General features: G+C 57.9%; 2 protein-coding genes across 3 annotated transcripts in view; one reads left to right on the forward strand and one right to left on the reverse strand.

Annotated features, from left to right (window-relative positions):
* Positions 1-3,528, forward strand: part of ADIPOR2 (adiponectin receptor 2) — a 41,907-nt gene extending 38,379 nt beyond the window's left edge. For both annotated transcript variants that reach the window (XM_081589896.1, XM_081589895.1), the window contains exon 8: positions 974-3,528. In XM_081589896.1, coding sequence (XP_081446022.1) covers positions 974-1,102 — 129 coding nt within the window. In that variant the 3' untranslated portion in view covers positions 1,103-3,528. The remainder of the gene's footprint in view (positions 1-973) is intronic.
* A 3,558-nt stretch (positions 3,529-7,086) lies between these two features.
* Positions 7,087-21,324, reverse strand: part of CACNA2D4 (calcium voltage-gated channel auxiliary subunit alpha2delta 4) — a 66,931-nt gene continuing 52,693 nt past the window's right edge. Inside the window, exons 25-35 of the mRNA XM_081589897.1 lie at positions 15,915-15,976; positions 13,996-14,058; positions 13,006-13,076; positions 12,585-12,660; positions 12,095-12,147; positions 11,768-11,823; positions 11,381-11,401; positions 10,464-10,581; positions 9,009-9,121; positions 8,414-8,496; positions 7,087-7,829 (exon numbers count right to left, since the gene is read on the reverse strand). Of these exons, the coding sequence (XP_081446023.1) occupies positions 7,725-7,829; positions 8,414-8,496; positions 9,009-9,121; positions 10,464-10,581; positions 11,381-11,401; positions 11,768-11,823; positions 12,095-12,147; positions 12,585-12,660; positions 13,006-13,076; positions 13,996-14,058; positions 15,915-15,976 (821 nt within the window). The 3' untranslated portion in view covers positions 7,087-7,724. The remainder of the gene's footprint in view (positions 7,830-8,413; positions 8,497-9,008; positions 9,122-10,463; positions 10,582-11,380; positions 11,402-11,767; positions 11,824-12,094; positions 12,148-12,584; positions 12,661-13,005; positions 13,077-13,995; positions 14,059-15,914; positions 15,977-21,324) is intronic.

Here is a 21,324-nt window from a genome sequence, read left to right on the forward strand (position 1 = left end):
GAAATGATTGAGGAAGTACCCTTGCCCCAGCTTCCCTCTGAGCTGCATCAGCGTGGTGAGTGCGGGGCTGAGGGCGCGCTCTGCCGGGACAGCCCCGCCACGAGACCCGCCGCCCCGTGATGGGCCGCAGCCCCCGTCAGTGCCTTTTCGGGACTGGCCCAGGAGCTCGGGTGCTCCTTACTCAGCGCCCTGCCCTTAAGGGCAGGCATGGAGTCGTTGTCCTCCGTCCCTGTGCTGGGCGGCAGGTTTTCAGTCCTCTTGCGTCTGGTCTCCTTGTGTGTGGGAGGAGGAGGACAGACTAGGTTTTTACCCAGGTCCTTTTCAGTACCAGAATTCAGCGATTAGTGATGAGAGACTGATCTATGTGTGTGGTTGGAAGGGAGGTGGGATAACCAGATGGTCAATAAAGGTAAACCAAGAAGAAGAAAGGGTGGGGGGAGAAGATGCAGGGGACCAATGAACAGCTTGGTACCGGTCCGCACACTGGTACTGGTCCGTGGCCTGTTAGGAACCAAGACCACACTGCAGGAGGTAAGCAGTGGGAGCGAGCGAAGCTTCACCTGTATTCACAGCTGCTCCCCATCACCTGCATTACTGCCTGAGCTCTGCCTTCTGTCAGATCAGCGGCCCCTTTCGATTCTCACAGCAGTGAGAACCCCGGCCCTAAAGTTACGGTGGGGTGTCCTGAGATGGCCACAGCGTAGGAATAGAGTGCACCATAAACGCAGTGCGTTGCTGGTCCCCCAGTGTCAGGTGTGCACTGCGTCCCGAGCTTGGGGCCACGGCTCCATTTCTGTGGGGACAGCTGGCCTTCACCTCAGCAGAATGTGATATGCCTGCTGGGTGCTCTGAGATCAGGGAAGCCTCGAGTTTGAGCCGACGCACCCACTCCCGCCCCGGCTCCGCATAAACAGTCTTAAGGCTCTTCTGCCGACTTTTAATGACATCTTGCCCTCCCCACCTCTACCTCCAGTTTCACTCTCATCAACTGTTTCATATCTTCGTGGTGGCTGGCGCGTTCGTCCACTTCCACGGGGTCTCGAACCTCCAGGAGTTCCGTTTCATGGTCGGCGGAGGCTGCAGCGAAGAGGACGCACTGTGACCGTGGCCAGAGGCTGGGGATGGTGACCCCCACTGGCCGTGACGCCAGTGCCAGAGGAGCCCCACGGCGCGGGGCTTCGTGACGCCCCAGGGCTCCACGTGGTCCGCAACTGGGAAGAGAAAACAAAAATAAATCACACCTCACAGGTGGAGAAGAGGCGAGATGGCCCAGCCCTGCCTCGTTCTTGGGTCTGGCCGATGGAGGGTGCTCGCCCCCAGGCACGCTGGCCTCTGCCCGTGTAGCTGGCGGGGCCGTCAGCTGGAGGTGCCTCCTCCTCCCTCCTCTCTCCTTAGAAACGGGGACACCGACCAGTGTTGGCGAACATTTATTATGTCCTCCGAGGGGTGGCAGTGTGATTGTAGATGCCCTTTTGGGAGAACAAAGAAATTAATGTAAATAAGATTTCTAACTTACTGTTTAAATAAAAATTTATATAAATGTTTAAACCACAGGGCTGGGGGAGGGAGGGAGGCTTTTGTACAGAACGAAACACGCGAGAGCCACACGCTGGTCCAATTTTGCACACGTGACCGCCAAGGGGTCAGGCGACAGCCCCAGAATGTATGACGCCCGCGCCCCAGGTGCCTCCTGCCGGCGGGGACACTCGGCCCCGGGGCGGCAGCGTCCCGCCCTGCCCGGTGACCCTGGAGAGCCCGAGGCGGGGGCGGCGTGTTTCCTGGGGGAAGCGGGGTGTGTGAGGTCCAGGCAGTAGTGCCGGTGTCACGGTTTGAGTGACTTGTTTCCGCCACCTACCCAGGAACATCGCTGAGGCCGGCGGGGGTTGGGGGAGCACCTGCAGCGGGGGTTGGGGGAGCGCCCGCAGGGCTTCCCGCATCCTTTTCAATGCGGTGGGGACTCGGCTGGTTGCAGGGGTGGGGATGGGGTATCTGCTGTGGAGCTCTGGACCACTCTGTAGGAGTCCCTCCAGGAGAATCATTGCCCCACCTACCCCCTACCCCCTGCCCCCCGCCAGGAGTAGAGACCACCTTTCCTGGCACCACGGCTGCTGGTCTGAAGCTAGCCAGCCTCACAGGGGCCCAGGGCCCGCCAACTGTGGTGGGAGAGAGTCTCCCTGTGGTGCTGTCCTGGTGCCTGGGCACGTGAACACCAACCTGACCCCCCTTCACCCCCGCCGCCCCCGTCAGGTCTCCAGGAACAGGGAAGCCAGCGGCATGCCTCTGAGGCGAGAGCCTGTTACCCACCAGTGCTGGGATGACCAGCACCCCCAGAGCCCAGTTTTCTAGGGGTAGTGTGGTAGGAAGGTTTAGAAGGAAGTGATATGTTGCTGCCAGGGAGTCTGGTCGGCTCCTTGAAGCTGTGTCTTTGAGGAGCTGCTCGAATAAGGCTGTTAGAGCCCCAGAGGTGCCCTGTGGGGGTGTCAGCGGTGTGGAGGGTCTGGCTCCTGGGAGGACTGCACCTGCCCACATAGACCCGAGTCCATTTTTTACCCTCAGCAAAGACTTCAGGTGGTTGAATTGCACCCAGGACGGCAGGCGTTAGACGTGAACAAGGTCCAAGCCTACCTGGCTGCCTCCCGCTGGTGTTTGGGAGCTTGGGAAGGTCTCCCGTTTTCTCAGTGGGGGTTTTTTTCTTGGTTAGGCATCTCCTTTCCCTGTGGCGTCTCCAGCAAAACCCGGGAACCAGGAAGCAAGAATCCTTTGTAGAACTCGGGAGTGTCCTGGTCCTGAGTGAGGGCACTGCTCCCAGTGCCGGGTGCGCTGGTGCCCTGTGGACAGGGCAGTGTTACCCCTCCGGGGAGCACGGCCCCCAAGACAGTCCCCCACCCCCACTCCCCAGGAGGAGGCTCACTGGGCTTCGGGATGCACACCAGAAGCCAGCCTTGCACCCGGTCACCTGCCTGGGGAGACGGTGTGTTGTGTGCGGCCCCCGGGACACCGCCAGCAGTCCGGGGCCCAGCCGCCCCCACACACTCCCCAAGGAGGAGCTGCACCTGGCTCAACATAGCACAAGCCCTTAGAAAGTGACGTGATCACCAACCAGACATCCCCCACCTCCGTGACGGCCCCTCCCTGGGAAGCGGGCGTGCACCCACCCCTGTGTGTTGTCGAAGCCCCGGCCCGCCTCACGCACGCCTCCGCCTGCTGGGAACCCCACAGGTCGGTGCCTGGATGCCTTACTCTCAGCAGTCAGAGGCTCGCTTGCTCTGTGCAGCAGATGTTCGTTTTCTCTTCAGGCCCTCGGCCGTTTCGGACCTCTGCAGCTTCATCCTCACCCATTGAAGAGTGGCCTTCTCAGTATTTCCCCCTTCCCGTTTATAAATTGTCAAAGCCACAAAGCACATTTTTGGGTATCATAGAGGGCTGGGATTTCAGAAGGGCATTTGTGCGATGGCCCCATTCACCATGGGATGTCCCTCCTTGCTGTATTCTCAAACTTCTAATAAAAAAAACCAAGTGGAATATGAATGTTTTTGTTGTGCTTTTTTTTTTTTTTAAAGAAAAAACTGCCTCAGCTTCCCTTTCCATAGCTTTTGGTACTTCTTAACGTGAAGTCTTCATTTAGATACTGAAGCTTAAATTTCTGGAAACATCGCACTCTGAGTGCTGGAGACCATTCTGAAAAAGCTCTCCGTGGACTGACTGTTCAACAAGTTAAGCTCTTGTGAAATTATTAATAGTCAGGATTCTTTGGCCACAAAGGTATTTTCTATACTGAATAGAATATCTCAGGACACTTAGGGGTTTGTTACTCATTGGGCTACCAATTTTTTGAAAGTCATATTGTATACTGTCATTTTCACAGTATAGTGTTGAGAGTCTGCGAAAGTTGAAAATGTTCTCTTGCAGTTTTAATTAGATAATCTTGTAATTTGTTTATTTCGCATTTCCATTTAATTTTTGTTCTAACGTGTTAATGATGGCAGGCAGGATGATAATGAGTTAATAAAGAGGGTGCGGTATAAAAACCAGTGCTCATGCCCAACTCAAGCCTTCCCAGCCTTCCTTACGCTTTCATCATAACTGGGGTCCCATGCACAGAGTGGAGGGGAGAGCCAGCTCCAAGGGGGCAGTTACTAATTTATCATTAGAGGTACAAAAATAATACGTAAAGAACGCATCATGCAAAGGGGTGTGTTAAAGCACTCGACGCTTCACATAAATAACCAGCACCCAATCAACAGATCTGTTGTTTCACTCGTGTTTTGTAGATGAGATTAGGAGACTCTTGTGACACAGTCTACACTAAGAGGAAAATTCAGATTGAATGGTCTCATGTAGGGACTTCCCTGGTGGTCCAGTGGTTAGGACTCTGGGCTTCCATTGCAGGGGTTGCAGGTTTGATACCTGGTTGGGGAGCTGAGATCCCCTTGCTGCATAGCACGGCCAAAAATAAAAGCCTCATATATTTTGACTGAAAGGTTTTGGGTGTTTGTTAACCCTTCTATGTAATTTAAGAGAGGAGAGGAGGTCCCAGCCCTTTTTACCTTGGGTATATTTAGTTTTTTTCAGGCGAATTTCTAACATTTGGATGAATTCTCATTTTAAGTGTAGGAATAGATTTTTTGCATAGGGAACCTGGAGGGTGGGACACTGGGTTGTGTCTTGCCTTTTTTTTTTTGATGTGGGCCATTTTTAAAGTCTTTATTGAGTTTGTTACAGCATTGCTTCTCATGTTTTGATTTTTTTGGATGCGAGGCATGTAGGATCTTAGTCCCCAGCCAGGGATTGAATCTGCATTGGAAGGCCAGGTCTTAACTGCCAAGGAAGCCCCTTCCATCCTACTCCAGGTGACGGTCCTCGAGGCCTACAGACACTCCCTGGTTTTCCCGAGTCCTTTGCTGAACTGTCTGTAGGTGCCCTTTTCACGGTGATACCCGTGGTGTGGGAAAGAAAGTGGGTAAGGACGCATTTGAATCCTGGCCTGACAGTTGCTAGGGCTCTGTGGCCTGGAAACGCCTGCGGGCACCATTGCACCCAGGAATAACCCCTGATCTCTGAGCGTTCTGTTCGGTCGGAGCTCAAGCGCTGAGCCCACACCCTGTGTCCTCTGGACAGATTTTCCCACCTCCAGCCCCGTGACTTGCAGCAAACTGGTCCAGTGTGACTGCCTTCAGTGGTGGTGGTGGGAGTCTAGCTGGGCAGGAAGGATGGCCTGTCACTGCCACCCCTGCCACCCTGGCCTGGGGACAGCGCTCTGGGGACAGCACCCAGGCCTGCTGAGACAGCTGCTTTCTCCCCTGTGAACTCGTCCCCGCCCCACTCCAAGTCAGCATCCCTCACTCGAGCCGCAGGGATGGGCTGGTGTCTGCACCAAGCTCTTGCCCTCGTTCCTCCCTGTTTGCGTTTTTGACTTGGAGACGTCCACTCCCTTGCCTTCTGGAACGAACTCCACTTGACATTGTGGAGCAGTGCTCAGGCCTTTTGCCTCACTTGCATTAAAACATGCTCAGAAGTGGCTTAGGAGCTGGCACACCCCTGCCCTGAGGACAGAGCTGGCAGCCCCGGCACCCTCTGGCATCCACAGGTTTTTAGGAAAAGGGACTTTAGGACTCTCCCCCAGAATCTTGTCATCTGTTCAGTGACTTTGGTTTTAACTTTGTTGATCTGAGCTTCCCTGGTGGCTCAGATGGTAAAGCATCTGCCTGCAATGCGGGAGACCTGGGTTCAATCCCCAGGTCGGGAAGATCCCCTGGAAAAGGAAATGGCAACCCACTCCAGTATTCTTGCCTGGAAAGTTCCATGGACTGAGGAGCCTGGTAGGCTACAGTCCATGGGGTCGCAAAGAGTCGGACACCACTGAGAGACTTCACTTGTTGGTCTGAAACCAAGGTGACGGCTCTTTAGCGTGAGCTAGGCTGCCACCTGCTTTCCTCTGGGCCGTGGTGGTGGTGGGTGGCGGAGAGTTAGAACCACCAAAATAGAAAAGGGCAAGAACAACTCTGACCTCTGAAGGCAGGAGTTACTTTCTCTCCTCCCAGGTGAAGAGCAGTTTTATTCTATCAACGGCTTTTGCTTCCATTGGTTCTGACAGGGAGTCTTGACCACCTAGTCCCCTCCTGGCCACACAGAGACGGGGCTGAGGCTGGGAGCTGCCCCAGTACTTCCTAAGCGTGGTTTTTAAATTGTGTGGCCAAGAGCGTTGATAAATTGCCTGAAAAGGCTCTTCCCGGTTGGGTCGGGGCGGGGGGCGGAACAGGATGCTGTCCTGAAGAGAGCTTAGAGGTCAGGGTCTGGACACGCACCGATGTCCCAGAAGGGCACGGCGAGGGAGGGGCTGTTGCCTTGAGGGCTCTGTGACATGAAGGTGGGGAGTCAAGCTGAGGGGGTGGGAGACAGGCCCCCTGCTGCCTCCTCGCCCACCAGCACCTGGCGGGCATCTGTGACCTTGCCTGTTGTTCCGACGTCCTTTCTCCCTCCCCTCTGCCAGGAAAGCAGGTGCTTCACAGAGGACAGCAGGTGACATGCTGTGGGTACCGACCACAGGCCACGTGGTTTCAGGTTCATGATATGGACACCACGTGCATGCCTCACACATCACGTTCACCTCTTCCAGGGAGGCCGGCCCAGGGTTTCTGCACGGTTCTGCCTTCAGCATCGCTCCCACAGTGGGGACCGCAGTCCCTGGGGAGCCAGGTCTGCATGGGAGGAGGCTGCGGCCCCGAGACCCCTGGGTGGGGGGATGTGCCCAGATGCATCCATCTCCCCCACTGGACTCCAATTTGCAAATGGGTATGCTCCCCAAAGCTCCAGCTCCAAGGCCAGAGTCAGGTGGGGTCTCTTGTAGATCAGCAGCCAGAAAAAGACCACCCTGGGTCCTGGGCCTCTGGAGGGTCTGCAGTCTTCAGGACCCCCCTAACTACACCTCCCTGAAGGCCAGTCTTTTCCTAGGACCCCTCTGGGTGCAGTTGGTCCTGCCCCCTGCCCTGGACTTGCATCCTTCTCCAGTGCAGCAGCTGTATCCCTAACTTACCAGCTTTTTCTTAGAAAGAGAGAGGCAAACAGTAAGTCAGGGCTTTGCAAAGATGTTTTTAGAGAAATTTTTAATAGCAGTAGTTTGTGGGCATCACACACAGCCATGTTCATGTAAAGGACCTGCCTTCTCTCTCTCTCTCTCTTTTACGCATGCACACACACACACACACGCACACGCACACACACTTTTTTTGAACTTCAACTGTGAGACTGAACTGCCATGCTGTGCACCTCACCCTGGGGCAGCTACATCTCCAATGGGGAGTGTTCCTGCCCTCCTCCCCTCTCTGCCCTCAGCCTCATTCCTCTCCTCCTTCTCAGGACATTTAAGTCCTTGGATTCTATTGAAGACCAACCAGGCTCATTAGAAACAGCTGCCCCTGTCTCTGGCTGGGTCTGGATTTCTGGGGGAATAGATGGAACTAAGCTCTCTGGTCTTGGTCCAGGTTGAGCTCATGCTGGACTCCTCAAGAGGAGGTGGGGAGAGACTGCCCACTGAGACGTGGGGTGGAGGGTACCCGGCACCCCAGAAGGTCTTCGGGACGAGTTTCTGACTCCGCCAGCAATCTCAGGAGGCCCACGACTGTGACGACCATGGCCCTGGGCGAGAGAATCCAGCTGCAGAGCGCCAGACGGCACGGCAGACTGCTGACTCTTCCCAGCATCAAAGCAGGCCTGACGGGGTGGGGTCACCGCAGCAGCTGGGGTGGCAGCACCCAGGCCCACAGAGGCAGCAGGAGCAGGGGGAGCGAGGCCGAGGTGTCTGAGGCACCTCCGCAGTCCTGGGCGTTCTCCTGCGGACCCAGAGCGCTCCCGGTGAGGTGCCCGTCCAGGCAGAAGCGGCCAGGAGACCGGGAGTCAGGAGGGAGGTTCTGGGACTAAGAGGGACTGAGGGCTGAGGGAGAGGGGAGTTCCAGCAAGTGGAGGGAGCCCTGCCTGCCCCCTCCCCACCCCTTCTAGGGGAAGGAAGATGGAAGGACTGTGGAGTCATCCTCTTAGAGTGACTGCAGAGAAGCCCGGCACTCTGGGAGCATCCTGGCTGTGGACGCAGCGTGTCCAGCCAGGACGACTAGAGTACAAGGGGCCCAACTATGGTGTTCAGTGCTGGTCACCACAGTATTATGTGCCTAACGGTTTCCTCCTACCTGCCCGGACCCCGTGGATCCAAGTGCAATGAGGGCAATGTGGAGAAGCTGTGTTTAAGTTTACCAAGGGCCTGGCCCCTGGGAGACCAGCTCTCGTCATAAAAACACCGCCGGGTCCCTCCCTGCACGAATGCACATGGATGGGGGTTCCAGGAGGTACTCTCACATCTGAAGGGCACAGGCTTGGGCTGAGGTTTGGGGATGGAGACCCCCCCCCCCCCGCCAGCTCCCACCTCTGGATGGAAGGCATGGCAGGCGTCCGGGCGCCGGCGGAGCTTCTGGGAACGCATCCTGTCGCACTTGACGGAGGCGTTATGTGCAGAGGTCATTGTTAAGGTGAACACAGCTGAGGCAGAGCTGACGCTGGAGCCTCTGTGTGTGTGACAGTCACTCAGTCGTGTTCAACTCTGCGACCCCATGGACTGTAGCCTGCCAGGCTCCTGTGTCCATGGAATTCTCCAGGCAAGAGTACTGGAGTGGGTTGCCTTTCCCTTCTCCAGGGGATCTTCCCAACCCAGGGATCGAACTCAGGTCTCCTGCACTGCAGGCAGACACTTTACTCTCTGCACCACCCGGGAGCCTCTGGGGACTCAGTTCTGGAACCTCTGCTGGGACGGGCTACCTCGCTGACTTCTGGGGTCAGAGGTCAGCCCTCGGAGCCGTGGGAAGGGCAGGGTGTTGGTGGTGAGGGCGGCTGGCCCCACCTCTCTAGATCTGAGTCCCTCAGTGTGATGACCCGCCCTCCCCCCTCCCTTGCTCACCCCTCTCCTATCCACCCCTCCACCCCCCGCCCCCCTAACACACACGGGCTGGAGGCCCGGTGGATATATTTGACCTCTTCTGCCTCCCGCAGCACTGGTGGGAAGATGCTGCAGTCACAGGTGCGGTCCGTCACCAGGAGCAGGAGGTTGCTGCTGGGGACCTGCTGCATCACAAACGTCCTGTGGACACGAGAGAGGTTGGCTGATGGAGGCTCCGAGCAGCTGGACGCTGGTGTTTGGGGAGGCTCTTCTGGGGATGGCGCGAGGGCTTGGGGGCCCCGGTAAGCCCCCTGGTGGGAGGGCAACCCTGTTTACATCTCCCACAAGCCTTTGCAGCTGCCCTGCTCCTTTCCTAGCAGACTGGAGGGAAGGAAGCCCAGACATCTAGGGGGATAGGAGTCGCTATTGACGTCCGCGGGAACACAGGCCTAAGTCAAGACTGTGTCAAGTAAACAGGCTAGTGCGGAGGGACCGGCCTCCTGCTGGGATACAGTGCTCAGGCTTGGCCACAAGGTGGCGCCCGAGGCCCGCACGCTGCCCGATTGGGAGCCCGGTGGCGGCAAGCTGGTTGCGGGTCACTGGCTCAGCCGGTGCATTAGCCACAGACACCGCCCGGCATTTCCTACAAGGTAGAGGACTTCATACGTGCATATGCACACACACACGTAGCACATCCACGTGCCCATACACGTGCACAACAGACACACATGTATATATATTCAACCTTCACCACACCGTATGAAGTTGGTATTGTCCCCGTTGTGCAGATGGGAAAGCTGACGCCTTCTGGGTAAAGTGATGCACCCAAGGTCACCAATTCCTCTTCAGTCAAGTCCGTCTACTCTGAGGCCTTGGCTTTACCCACACTGTTTGCCGTATCCACCCTGCCAGCCTCCGCGATAAGTGTACAGATAACTACATTCCCGCAAAACCGGCTGTGTGAGTCCTGAGATGATGGTGTCTGCCCACACAAGATGGGCTGGCTGTGTCTGAGGCCAGGGTCCCAGGCGTCCCACTAGAAGGCAGTTTGCTTGTGCCCTGAATCTCAGGGACAACCCGGAAGCCCCCAGGGAGTGGCATGGTGGCAAGGGCACAGCCTAGGGGAGGCCATCTCCTCCAGGTCAGGATAGAACATCCCAGAGGTGGGCAGTGGCCTGAGGTCCGGGTGGGAGTGAGCAGCACAGAATTTTGAGCCAGGCCTCCCGCCCTCCCTGGGCCAGAGCCTGGCCTCCCTGCGGGAGCCCAGGAAAGAGGTATCAGGTGCCCCAGCCGCTCCTGGAACGTCCTCCAGCCTCCTGGTCCTCTGCGTGGACAGATGTCTAAGCGAGAGCTGGCCCTCCTTCCCCGAGTCTGCCCTGGCCTCAGGGCCATCTCTCCTGTCTGCCAACATGGACACTATGCCAGCCCCATCCCCACCTGGCTGCCATGCTCTGGGCCGAGGTCTATGGTCCCTCCACCGAGGAAGCGGGCACAGAGGCCTTGCCGTGGGGACCCCACCTGGCTCCCTCCCCTACCCGCTCACTTCTGGCAGGCGCGGCACTCCACGGTGCCGTTGGCCTCCCGCACAGCCGTCTGGTGGATGAACACGGGATAGGCGGTGTCACAGGGCTGCAGCATGTCCTGCTTCTTGTGCTTGTGGGCTGCAGGGACATGGAAGGGCTTGGACGCGGGGCCTCAGTCACCCCCGTGGGGGTGGGCCTCGACAGCCTGGGCAGTGCGGTCACTGCACCTGGAGTAAGACGCTCCATCCTCTGGCAGATGGCAAGACATCAGGACTTGGGGAGCCGGGGGTGGGGGGTGCTGTGTGTGAGTGACGCCCTGGGTGACCCTGGGGACGACTGGCTCTCTCCTCACCGTCAGCCGTGATGTCAGGGGCTGAGAAATTAGGGGCAGCAAGTGGGGTGTGGGGGGCCTGGGAGACGACAGCCCTGCTCCCTGTGGATAGTCCAGCGGGTGCTCTGCAGACATGGCTCCTGGACAAGCCCTGGGCCTCCCTCTCCACTGACCCTGTGGTCACTTAGAGGTGGGTGGGGGGCCCAGTGCTCAGACTTCCTGGACTCCTCAGTGGGGCCTGTGTGGTCACTTGAACAGGCTCAGACAGGACTTGGCAAGCTCAGAGGCCTGGCAGCCGCCCCAGAGGACCCACGTCCACTTCTAGGTGAGCAGATAGCTGCTCTCTGTGTGGGGCCTCGGCCTCTGGACCACAGGACACTGTCCTTCTGGCATCGTCAGAGCTATTGCCCAGGAGAGGGCTGGAGGGTTCCATTTTCCCCGGGGCAGGGCTGTGATCAGGTGGGATGAGGTCTGGGCTACACACCCTCCCCTAAGGAGCGGGGCTCTAAGTTGGGAGGGGCCTTTGTTGTTGAGGAGTCCTGGAAAGAGAGAGGTTCCTGGGACCCTCCCCACCCAGCACTGCGGCTCCTCGGCCATTCCACTTACAGTGATGGAAGACAGTCTTGGCTGTCCAGGACGTGTGGCCCAGCATGGGGTGGTAATGATGGTGATGATGGTGGTGTCACATGTGGGCATGATGTCACATGGAGCAGATGATGTCACAAGGGAATGGCCGACATCACATGGGATGGATGATGTCACATGGATGATGTCACATATGATGGACGATGTCACATATGATGGACGATGGCACATGGATGATGTCACACAGGTCCATGGTGTCCCGAGATGGTGTGGTGTCACACAGAGGTAAGGGAAGGTGATGGAGAGGCCCACAGGATGGACATGAGTGGTGGACCCTCTGTAGCCCCCTCCCCCCAGGTGGCGGCTGGAATGATGCTGGGCTCTGGGCTCCTACAACTGAGCACTCACCCTCAGCCCCGTGGTCCCCACACCAGGAGCCCCAGGACCTCCACTCCAGCAGGAGCCTGTTGGATAGAAGGGGTCAGAGACCTGATTGCCCTCCTCACAGTCCCTGAGCTGTCTGCCCCTTCCTCCAGGGCACCCTTGTCTGGAGGCTCCTGGAGGGCAGAGGCCCTCCCCTGGCAGCTGCATGTAGGAGGGGGCGTTGTATGTGCCTGGCTGGTTCCACCCCGGACCTCAGCCTCCTCCTCTGGGGTCGTGGGGACCTCAAGCAGCTCCCTTCAAGGGGCCCCCTCATAACCCACCCATGCATGAAGACCCCAGTTCCTCACTCACAGCAGGAGCTCATTCACCAGCCACCTGATAGCCGTCAGGAGGGCAGAGATGGGCTGTGGGGAGAGGGGACACACTGTGAGCCCCGGGGCCCCCTCACTCTGCCATCAGAGACCATGCCCCAGACTCCCCCCACCCCCTCCTAGCAGCGGGATCAGCGGAAAGCTGTTCGGGGAAATTCCTGCTGTAGAGCAGGTGATGCCCGTCATCACTCTGGGTGGCGTCTATGGGATCCCTGATGGGTTGTGGACGGTGCTGGGTTGAGGGTGGGAACCAGACAAGAAGGGGGTTGCAGCTGTCCCTCTGCTGGAGCAGTTGCCCTGACCCCACCCCCCCCCACCCCCCAACCCCCGCCAGATAAGACCTGGGAGGGAGCAGACTGTGGGCGGGGGTGGGGTGGGGGCCGTGGGAGAGGGCCGAGGTGGGCCCTGGTTCCTGGAGAGAAAGGGACAGGCCGCCATCTGGTGGAGGGAAGCCCTGGAAGGACACTCACGCTGACCAGTGGCTGGGAGGCGCTGTGGTGGTGGGTCGGGGGTCTGCACATGGCCTGGTAGTCATACATGGTCACTCTGAAGCCAGAAACCGCACAGGGTGAGTCCAGACCCCACCCGTATTCCACCCCTACCCTGCCCTGGGAGACTTTGCAGCAGGGTTTCGTCAGCAGGTCAAAAAATGACATTTCTGGGCTCCGGCTGCTCAAAGACAAGGGACAGCAAACCTAGCTGTCCCTCTCAGGCGGACCTCAACCCTTCCCACCCCCACAGGTCTCGGGCTTAAGGAGGTTGCTTCTGCAGCCCTGGGGTTCCCTGTGGGGTTCTGAGGTTGGGATCCAAGACATGTCTGGTTGGTTTAGCATCTGACTCCGCCTCCTCTGTTTGTGTTTTGGGGCGGGGGGGGGCGCCTGCCCCACTTACTGGCTGAACACCCCCATGCTGAGCAGCTGGGTCACGAGTGCACCGTCCACCTCCCCCAGGAATCGGCCCACCTGTGAGGGCAAGAAGCAGGGGAGAGGGAGGGACAAGGTGTTCTGAGCTCCAGACTTCACCTGCATCTGGGCTTCCCCTCCTGGGGCTCAGTAAATGTGTGTGGGGGGGGTTGTACTTTCTCCTCGGCCGCTCTGGGCCCAAGGGGGTCCTGGGTGTGTGGCCAGGCGGTGTGATGGGACACCTCCGGGCACGCCCCTCAGCAGCGCGAGGCCAGGCTGGCTGGTGAGGATGGACTTTCCCACCCAAGAGGTCCAGATGGGGAGAGAGCATGAAGAGGGGAGTCTAGACCCCGGCCCCATGGAGGCGGGAGGGTGCACGCTGTGGTCTGAGCGTGTGCCTCAAATTCACATGCAGAAAGGTGCCCCCAGGGCGACGGGCCCACCTGATGGGGTTGGTGCTCTCAGAAGAGAGCCCAGGGGGCTTCCTGCCCCTTGTGCAGCTGGGGACACTCTGAGAACCCTGCCACCCAGGGGGGCCCCCTCAGGCTCCAGCCCAGACAATTGTGGGAAGAGCATCTTTGTGGTTCATGAGCCGAGCTGTTAGTGGGCTCTGCTCCGGATGTCTGAATGGACTAAGGTAGGGGGTGACGGGGGGGGGGGCAGATGGTAGTAGGTTGTGGGTGGCAGGAGGGGGCTCAGGACTCTGGGGTGGGCCCCCAGGGCAAGGCTGCAGACAAAACCCGGGGGCCTCGGGGAGCTCCCTAACAAGAGAGGGGGGAGATAACACAGACAGAAGCTCGCCTCTGGGCATCTGAGGTGGAAAGGCTGGATCCTGGGGTCCCTCAGTGCTGTCTGTGGTTTCAGACTGTCTACTTATTGTCTCTGGGCCAGGATTATTGCTTCCGGCCCTTTTCTGGCCGAGGAGGTCACTGGATGATGTGACCGCCCCCCCTCCAGTTCCTCCTCCCGAGCTTCTTACCTCCTGGGGCCTCTCCGAGATCAGGATGAACCCATTGTCGTCCACGACGAAGCAGTCCAGGTCCTGGGGAGAAGCCCAGAAGGAGGTCAAGGCCAGGCCCTAACACTGACCCCTGCTCCCGCTGCCTGCCCGCTGGACCATGTCGGGGGGCTCCCGCATGCAGCCCAGGCTGGGAAGGAGGGGCTGGCCCATTGTGGGGACGCGGGTGGGGGCTGCCCGCCGCCCCCTTCCCGCTGGGGAGGCACTCACACTGTCCTGGCAGCTCTCCAGGCACGGCCCCTCCGCGGCACCACACTGGAGGAAAGGGCAGAGCCGTGAGTTGTGTATCCGTGTGCGTGCGTGTGAGTGTGTGATGTGTGATGTGTGTGTGATGTGTGATGTGTGATGTGTGTGACATGTGTGATGTGTGTGACACATGTGATGTGTGTGATATGTATGTGATGTGTGGTGTGTGTGTGTGATGTGATGTGTGTGTGGTGTGTGACGTGTGTGTGATGTGTGTGTGACGTGTGTGATGTGTGTGTGATATGTATGTGATGTGTGTGTGTGATGTGTGGTGTGTGTGTGATATGTGTGTGATGTGATGTGTGAGGTGTGTGTGTGATGTGTGTGATGTGTGTGTGATGTGTGGTGTGTGTGTGTGATGTGCGTGTGATGTGTGTGATGTGTGTGTGATGTGTGGTGTATGTGTGTGATGTGATGTGTGAGGTGTGTGTGTGATGTGTGTGATGTGTGTGTGATGTGATGTGTGTGGTGTGTGATGTGTGTGATATGTGTGTGATGTGTGATATGTGTGTGATGTGTATGTGATGTGACGTGTGTGGTGTGTGATATGTGTGTGATGTGTGTGTGATGTGTGGTGTGTGTGTGATGTGTGATATGTGTGTGATGTGATGTGTGTGGTGTGTGATGTGTGATATGTGTGTGATGTGTGATATGTGTGTGATGTGTGGTATGTGTGTGATGTGTGTGTGATGTGATGTGTGTGGTGTGTGTGATGTGTGATATGTGTGTGATGTGTGTGTGATGTGTGATGTGTGTGATGTGTGTGATGTGTGATATGTGTGTGATGTGTGTATGATGTGATGTGTGTGGTGTGTGATGTGTGATTTGTGTGTGTGATGTGTGTGATGTGCTTTGTGTGTGATGTGTGAGATGTGTGTGTGATGTGTGTGTGATGTGATGTGTGATATGTGTGTGGTGTGTGATGTGTGATATGTGTGTGATGTGTGATATGTGTGTGATGTGTGTGTGATGTGGTGTGTAATGTGTGATATGTGTGTGATGTGTGATATGTGTGTGATGTGTGTGTGATGATGTGATGTGTGTGGTGTGTGATATGTGATATGTGTGTGATGTGTGTGATGATGTGATGTGTGTGGTGTGTGATGTGTGATATGTGTGTGATGTGTGTGATGTGCTGTGTGTGTGATGTGTTATATGTGTGTGATGTGTGTGATGTGATGTGTGTGTCATGTGTGTGACATGTGTGGTGTGTGTGACGTGTGATGTGTGTGATGTATATGTGATGTGGTGCGTGTGTGTGATGTGTGTGTGTGAGATGTGTGATATGTGTGTGATGTGTGTGTGATGTGATGTGTGTGGTGTTTGATGTGTGTGATGTGTTTGTGCATGGTACGTATGTGTGTGGTGTGTGTGGGGAATGGAGCCCACAGGACACCTGTGGTGTGCATGCAGGGGTGTGTCACATGCCTGTGTGGTGAGTGTGGTGTGTACACACGGGGATGTGTGTGGTATGATGTGTGTGCACTTATGGCGTGTTCCTGTCGTGTGTGCCCTGTGTATGTGCATGGGGGGTGTGGGGCTGAGATGCGGGCAGGACCTCGCTGGTGGCAGCAGCTCAGGTGCACAGGTCGGGGTCCTCACCCTGAGTTTCCCGCCCGCACTCTCACGCCCACCTGCCGGGTGGCTGCCCAGAAGCTGCGCTGCAGGAACTCCATCCTCATCTGGACGCCCACGGCTGCCGGGGAGTGGGGCGGGGGGGGGCAGCGAAGAGATGGTGAGAGAGGTGTTAGATCCCAGTCCAAGGGAGAAGGTGCATCCACAGAGGGGTTGGGGGGGTGCGTGGCTCTGTCTCTCCAGAGCCGACAATACCAGAAAACACTCCAAGATACGATGATGAGGTCAAGGAGCCGGGAGCTCGAAGTGGGTGCCCAGGGAGGCGGTCCCACTTTCCCGCTGAGACCCAGGCTGGAGTCCAGGGCCCTGTGGGAGGCGACACCCCTCCACCACCCGCTCAGGCCCCTGCATAAGAGGCTCCTCCTTACAAGGCAGGACCCGGTGAGCAGGCCTGCAGGAGGCTCCCAGCCCCGGAAAACCCTTTCCGGCTTGATGCTGCTGCTCACAAGAGCCACCACACCTCTCTGGTCCCCAGACAGGCTGGGAGAACGCGAGGTGGTACCCAGAGGCCAGGAAAAATCTGGGCCCGGAGAATAGAAAGAAAGGCAAGTTGTAGAGAAAGAGAAAGCATAAAGAAACAAGGCCGCTTCCTATCGTCAGGGATGAAGATAAGAGAAAATGCCCTCGGTGTCAGACAGCTCAAGTCCTGAGCTTGAGTCCACATGGCAGACAGCTTGGGGGGATCCACACCCGAGTCACCGGCTCCTAAACATGGAGCAGACCTACTGCCCGGGATCTCTAAGGCCGCTGACCTCTCTCTCCTCTGGGCCTGATGTGAGCCCCTGTCGGGAGGGGCCTGATAGACCTAGGCAAGCCCCCCTTGAGGTCTGCAGCTCCCTCCTCTGTGAAACGGGGATGGGTTGGGGTCCCCAGCATTCTGCCATGTTCACGAGACCACGTCACCCCAATGGGGAGATTTCCCACCACAATCGGGGGCTTCTTAGCTGCTGTTGGGTCTGGGGGTGTGTGTGTGAAAGGAGTGGGTGGGAAGGAGACAGGATGCTCCCCTCCCCCATTTCTCCCTATGGCTACAGGAGGCCCCTCAGCCCTACCCCTCATTTTTCCTGTTACAACCTCCCCTGATGCTCATTTTATTTATTCATTTTTAATCTTTTGGCTGTGCCGCCTGGCATGCAGGATCTCAGTTCCCTGACTGGGGATCGAGCCTGCACCCCCTGTACTGGCAGTGTGGTCTGAACCACTGGGCCACTGGGGAAGTCCTCTTGCCCTTCATTTTAGACAGACTTCTCTCACCTGTAGGAAGAAGCTGAGCGAAGGAGGAGGCACCTTCTAACAACGGCCAGAAGGGAGCAGCATGAATGGTTCGGGATTTAAGAAACCCTGACCTCGGACTCTGGGTCAAAGCTCTCAGACTCTTTCTAGAGCCAGACTCAGCCTCGCCACTCCACGGCTCAGGGCGGGGTCTCCTGGAGGTACGGCATTTCCAAACTGGAAGAAATTCTGGGATTCTAATTCTGGTGTCTCGAGAGGGTGGGGCCAAGGTTTCCCTAATGAGACAGGGTTTTGAGGCTTGTGGGTAGAGACGGAGGCCCCAAGCCTGTTCTCTGGAACCAGGGTCCATCTCACAGCTCTCACAAGCCCCACCCCCCTGCCCCCCGCAGGCCCTAGGCCCTGGTCCTAGGACTTGGGACATCTTACTGCCTGCTATCGGTCCACCCCGGTCACCAGCAGGCATTTCAGACTTCACCTGGTCAAAACCCAACTGTGGATCTTTCTCCCCAAACCTGAGCCTCCTTGAGACCCCTCCCCACATGAGGCCACGTCGCCCACCTAATGGTCACCATCTTCCCACATCCCACCAGAGTGCTGCCACCCTTGTTCCCAAACTTCTTGAATCTCCCTGCTCTCTCCACCCCCACCACTAGCCCCATCCCACCTGGATTAAATGCCCCGGACCCCCGAGCGGATCCTTCCCCACGGAGCCTCGAGAGTGACCTTCCTGAAGGTTAAGTTGTGTCTCTCCCTTGCTCAGAACCTTCCAAGGCCTTCCCGCTGCCCTCAGAACAAAATAGAGACTTCTCTGTGGTTTGGCATCCAAGGCCCTGCTGATCTCTCTGATTTCAGCCTGAATCTCTAACTCCCTTGAACAAGCCTGTTCCCAACCCAGGGCCTTTGCACCAGCCGCCCGCTCCCCTCCACCACCCCCCACCTCCCCGGAATGCACGTCCCTAGAATTAATGAAGTGCTCCTTCTCACAACAGGATTTCAGTGCAAACAGCATCTCCTGGGGCAGCGTCCCGACCTCCCGGATAACGAGGTCCTCCCCGCGACTGGCCGTTCACACTCTATCTCATCACTCTTTATTTTCTAGGAAACATGACACTTACTTTCCTCATCCGTCATCTGTCTTGCCTCACCTAGAATAGCGGCTAACAGTGAGCAGGGGGCGGATTCTGATCCCTAGCCCCAAGAATAACACTTGGCACACAGCGAGGCTCTTGATAAATACTTTTCGAGCTAAATAAAATAAATGCTTGTGAATTCTGCAGTATCGGCCCCATGACTGGTGAGCCAGTTCTGCAAGGCCTCCCCTTACCTCAGGGTGGGGGCCTCACAGGACTCCTCCCTCCACTCGGAGCCCCGCTTTCCTAGAGATGGGGGCACTGGATGCTGGAGATCTAGCTGTTGCCCTGGAGGACCCAGGTGAACCACTAAGAGATGGGGAATTCAGGTGAGACATGAGGAAGAATTTCCTAGGGAAGGACTGTTAGATGTAGAGAGCAGAGGTTGGTTTGGAGTGAGGAAGGCAGGGTGGGGTTCGGGGAGGGAGACAAGGGGGCAGGAAGGGGGCATCTTCAAGGATTTAAGGACAACTCGCTTGCTGTGCTCCACCATGCCTTACCTGGGGCTCGAATCGTTTCAAACCCTTTTGTTCAGTGCCTGCCTCACAACCTGAGGCAGGGCTTCCCTGGTGGCTCAGATGGTAAGGAGTCTGCCTGCAGTGTGGAAGACCTGGGTTCGTTCTCTGGGTTGGGAAGATCCCCTGGAGAAGGGAATGGCAACCCACTCCAGGATTCTTGCCTGGAAAATCCCATGGACAGAGGAGCCTGGCAGGCTACCATCCGTGGGGTTGCAAAGAGTTGAACACGACTGAGCAACTTTACTTTCACAATCAGAATCGTGCTTTTCCACCCCATCAAAGAACCCAGCCTCCTCCTGGGAGACTCCAGGGTGGCTCTTAGACCTCATCCCTCGCTCCAGTGGGCCCCAGGTTGGGTGCCCCTGCTTGGCACCCCTCCTTGGAAGCCTGCTGTGTGCAGGTGAGAACACCCCTCAGCCCTGGGTTTGCAGACACAGTGGTGAAGAGAGAGTCAGTCCCTGGCCGAAGCCGAGGGCTGGTGAGGCCACCATCCTCCCAGGCTGCTGTCCTCACACCCCCTGGCCTGTGCTTGGTGGGTTCTTGCATCAGAGCCTGACCTCAGTCCCTACGGGAACCTGCCACAACCTGTCAGAGGGGGAGCGATTGGACCTCCTTCCTCCTGCCCCCGCCCTGCCTGTCCCCCCGGTCCACGCCGCCTCCTGCCCTCCTCTGCCTGCTTCCTGCAAAGCAGTTTTTCTTTAAGACCCGCTCACTCTCACGGCTGGCAGACAAAGAGCCTCAATAAGGCCACAGGCGGCAGACAGCTTATCAAGATGCTCCTCTTTGCTCTGCGTCCTGGCTGTCACCTCCGCGTTGCTTTGTCATCACAGACGGCAAAACAAAATAGCCGTGTAGCACACACACAAACCCGCGCCGCCGGAGCCGCTGTGCCCCGGGAGTCGGACTCTCCATCATCCCCCCCTCGCTCTCCTATCCACTGTGCCCTTGAAACCCAGTGGCAGGCTGTGCTGACCTGGGGGAGGGGTGGGCGGCTGTGGGTCAGCGGGGCCCATCCTTTACGTAGCAGCTGGGGAGCCGGTGCTCAGGGACCCCAGAGACCTCGTCATCCACCTGCCCACTCCGGGGCAGTGAGTAACCCCGCAGTCCGATTAACAAACAGCTAATGTCTGGTTGTCAGTGAGCAGTGGAATCAGCCTCTGGATCCCGACACCTGGCTGGGCTCTTCCACCCCTGCCCATTCCTCACTCAGCCAGGGGAGGCAGACCCCTCTTCTGGAAGGGCCCTCCGTTGTAGGCCTGGGATGACCCACCCACCCACAGACCGCTGTCCTCTGTGATACGGGTCAGAGAAGAAGGTCTAGCCGGACACGTGCACCAGGACGGGAGTTCTGGTTGAGTTTTCAAGGAGGGGGAGGTGCCCCACGGGTGAGGAGAGGGTTCCAGATGCTGGGAAGGACATGCTGTCCTGGGAGCAGCTGGGGGACAAAGGGGTGTGTGGGGTATGTGGGGGCCAGTCTCATGATGTGAGGTGGGAGGCTGGGATCCTGGGAGGGAATGCTGCTTTTCCTCTGGGTGCTCCTGCTGTTGCCCAGCGGAGCAGACAGAGAAAGAGGGCGCAGGAGGGTCAAGGGGTCTCTCAGCCTGCACCCAGTGCTGACCACGGACCCCCGAAAGCGGGCGAAATGGAAGAGGGATGCTGGATAACCCTGATAAACACGCCACGCGTCCAGCCATCAGGCAGGTTTTGAGAGATTCCAGGAAGGTCACCAGGGTCCAGTTCTGGCCGGTGGCTCCTCCCTGACTGGTCCCTGACTTCCTTTCCTTCGAGTCAACCCCTGCATTCCCTTGGAATATCGATTTCTCTAATGCCTCCATCCTGATTGGCTGATAGAGAGGCTTCTGAGCTCTTGATGTCAATCTCTCCCCATCCAGCCAGAGGTCCAGGCTGGGGAGGGGGCTAGGTTTGGCCCCCCCCCCCCGCCCCTCTGCTCCTCTGGGCTCACCCCAGGGCTCTCCAGACAACCTGCCCCCAGGCCCCGGCCCAGCCTGCCTGCATCTCCCTTCCCAGATAGCCCTGGTCTAGGGTCAGGACGCTCAGTGACCTCTGTGTCTGCATGCCACTGGCTCTGTGTGCCCTGGGGCCCCTCCCCAGAGGACCTCAGGCAAATGGGCCCTCGTGCACCCCTCCGGAAGGTCTTCCTTTGACCAAGACCGGGTTCAGCTTTCCCTTCCTGCAGGCAGGGTGGGAGATACTGCCCCCACCTCCAAACAGCTTCAGAGCAGATTCCCGCTTCGCTTCCCGGGGGCCCTCTGTGCTCTGGGTCCTGCCGCTCGGTCCCCAAAGGAAAGGGGAAAGGGGACAGAGCCAGAGGATGCTGTGTGTGGGGCAGCCAGGGCGGGAAAGCCTGTGGAGGAGGGGAGGGAAAGTGTGTGGGGGGGTGGCTGGTAAACAGCGCTCCTACCCCTGGAGTTCACAGCCGGCCGCATCTCCCCCTTGAAATGGGAGCGTTTCAAGGGTGAGCGCCTCCGGTGTGTGTGCGCCCGTGTGTGCGCCAGCCCGCCCGTGCG

This window comes from Giraffa tippelskirchi, chromosome 4 (assembly GCF_054371585.1).
Source record: "Giraffa tippelskirchi isolate mGirTip1 chromosome 4, T2T-mGirTip1v1.2.pri, whole genome shotgun sequence".
In the NCBI taxonomy this organism is placed as follows: domain Eukaryota; kingdom Metazoa; phylum Chordata; class Mammalia; order Artiodactyla; family Giraffidae; genus Giraffa; species Giraffa tippelskirchi.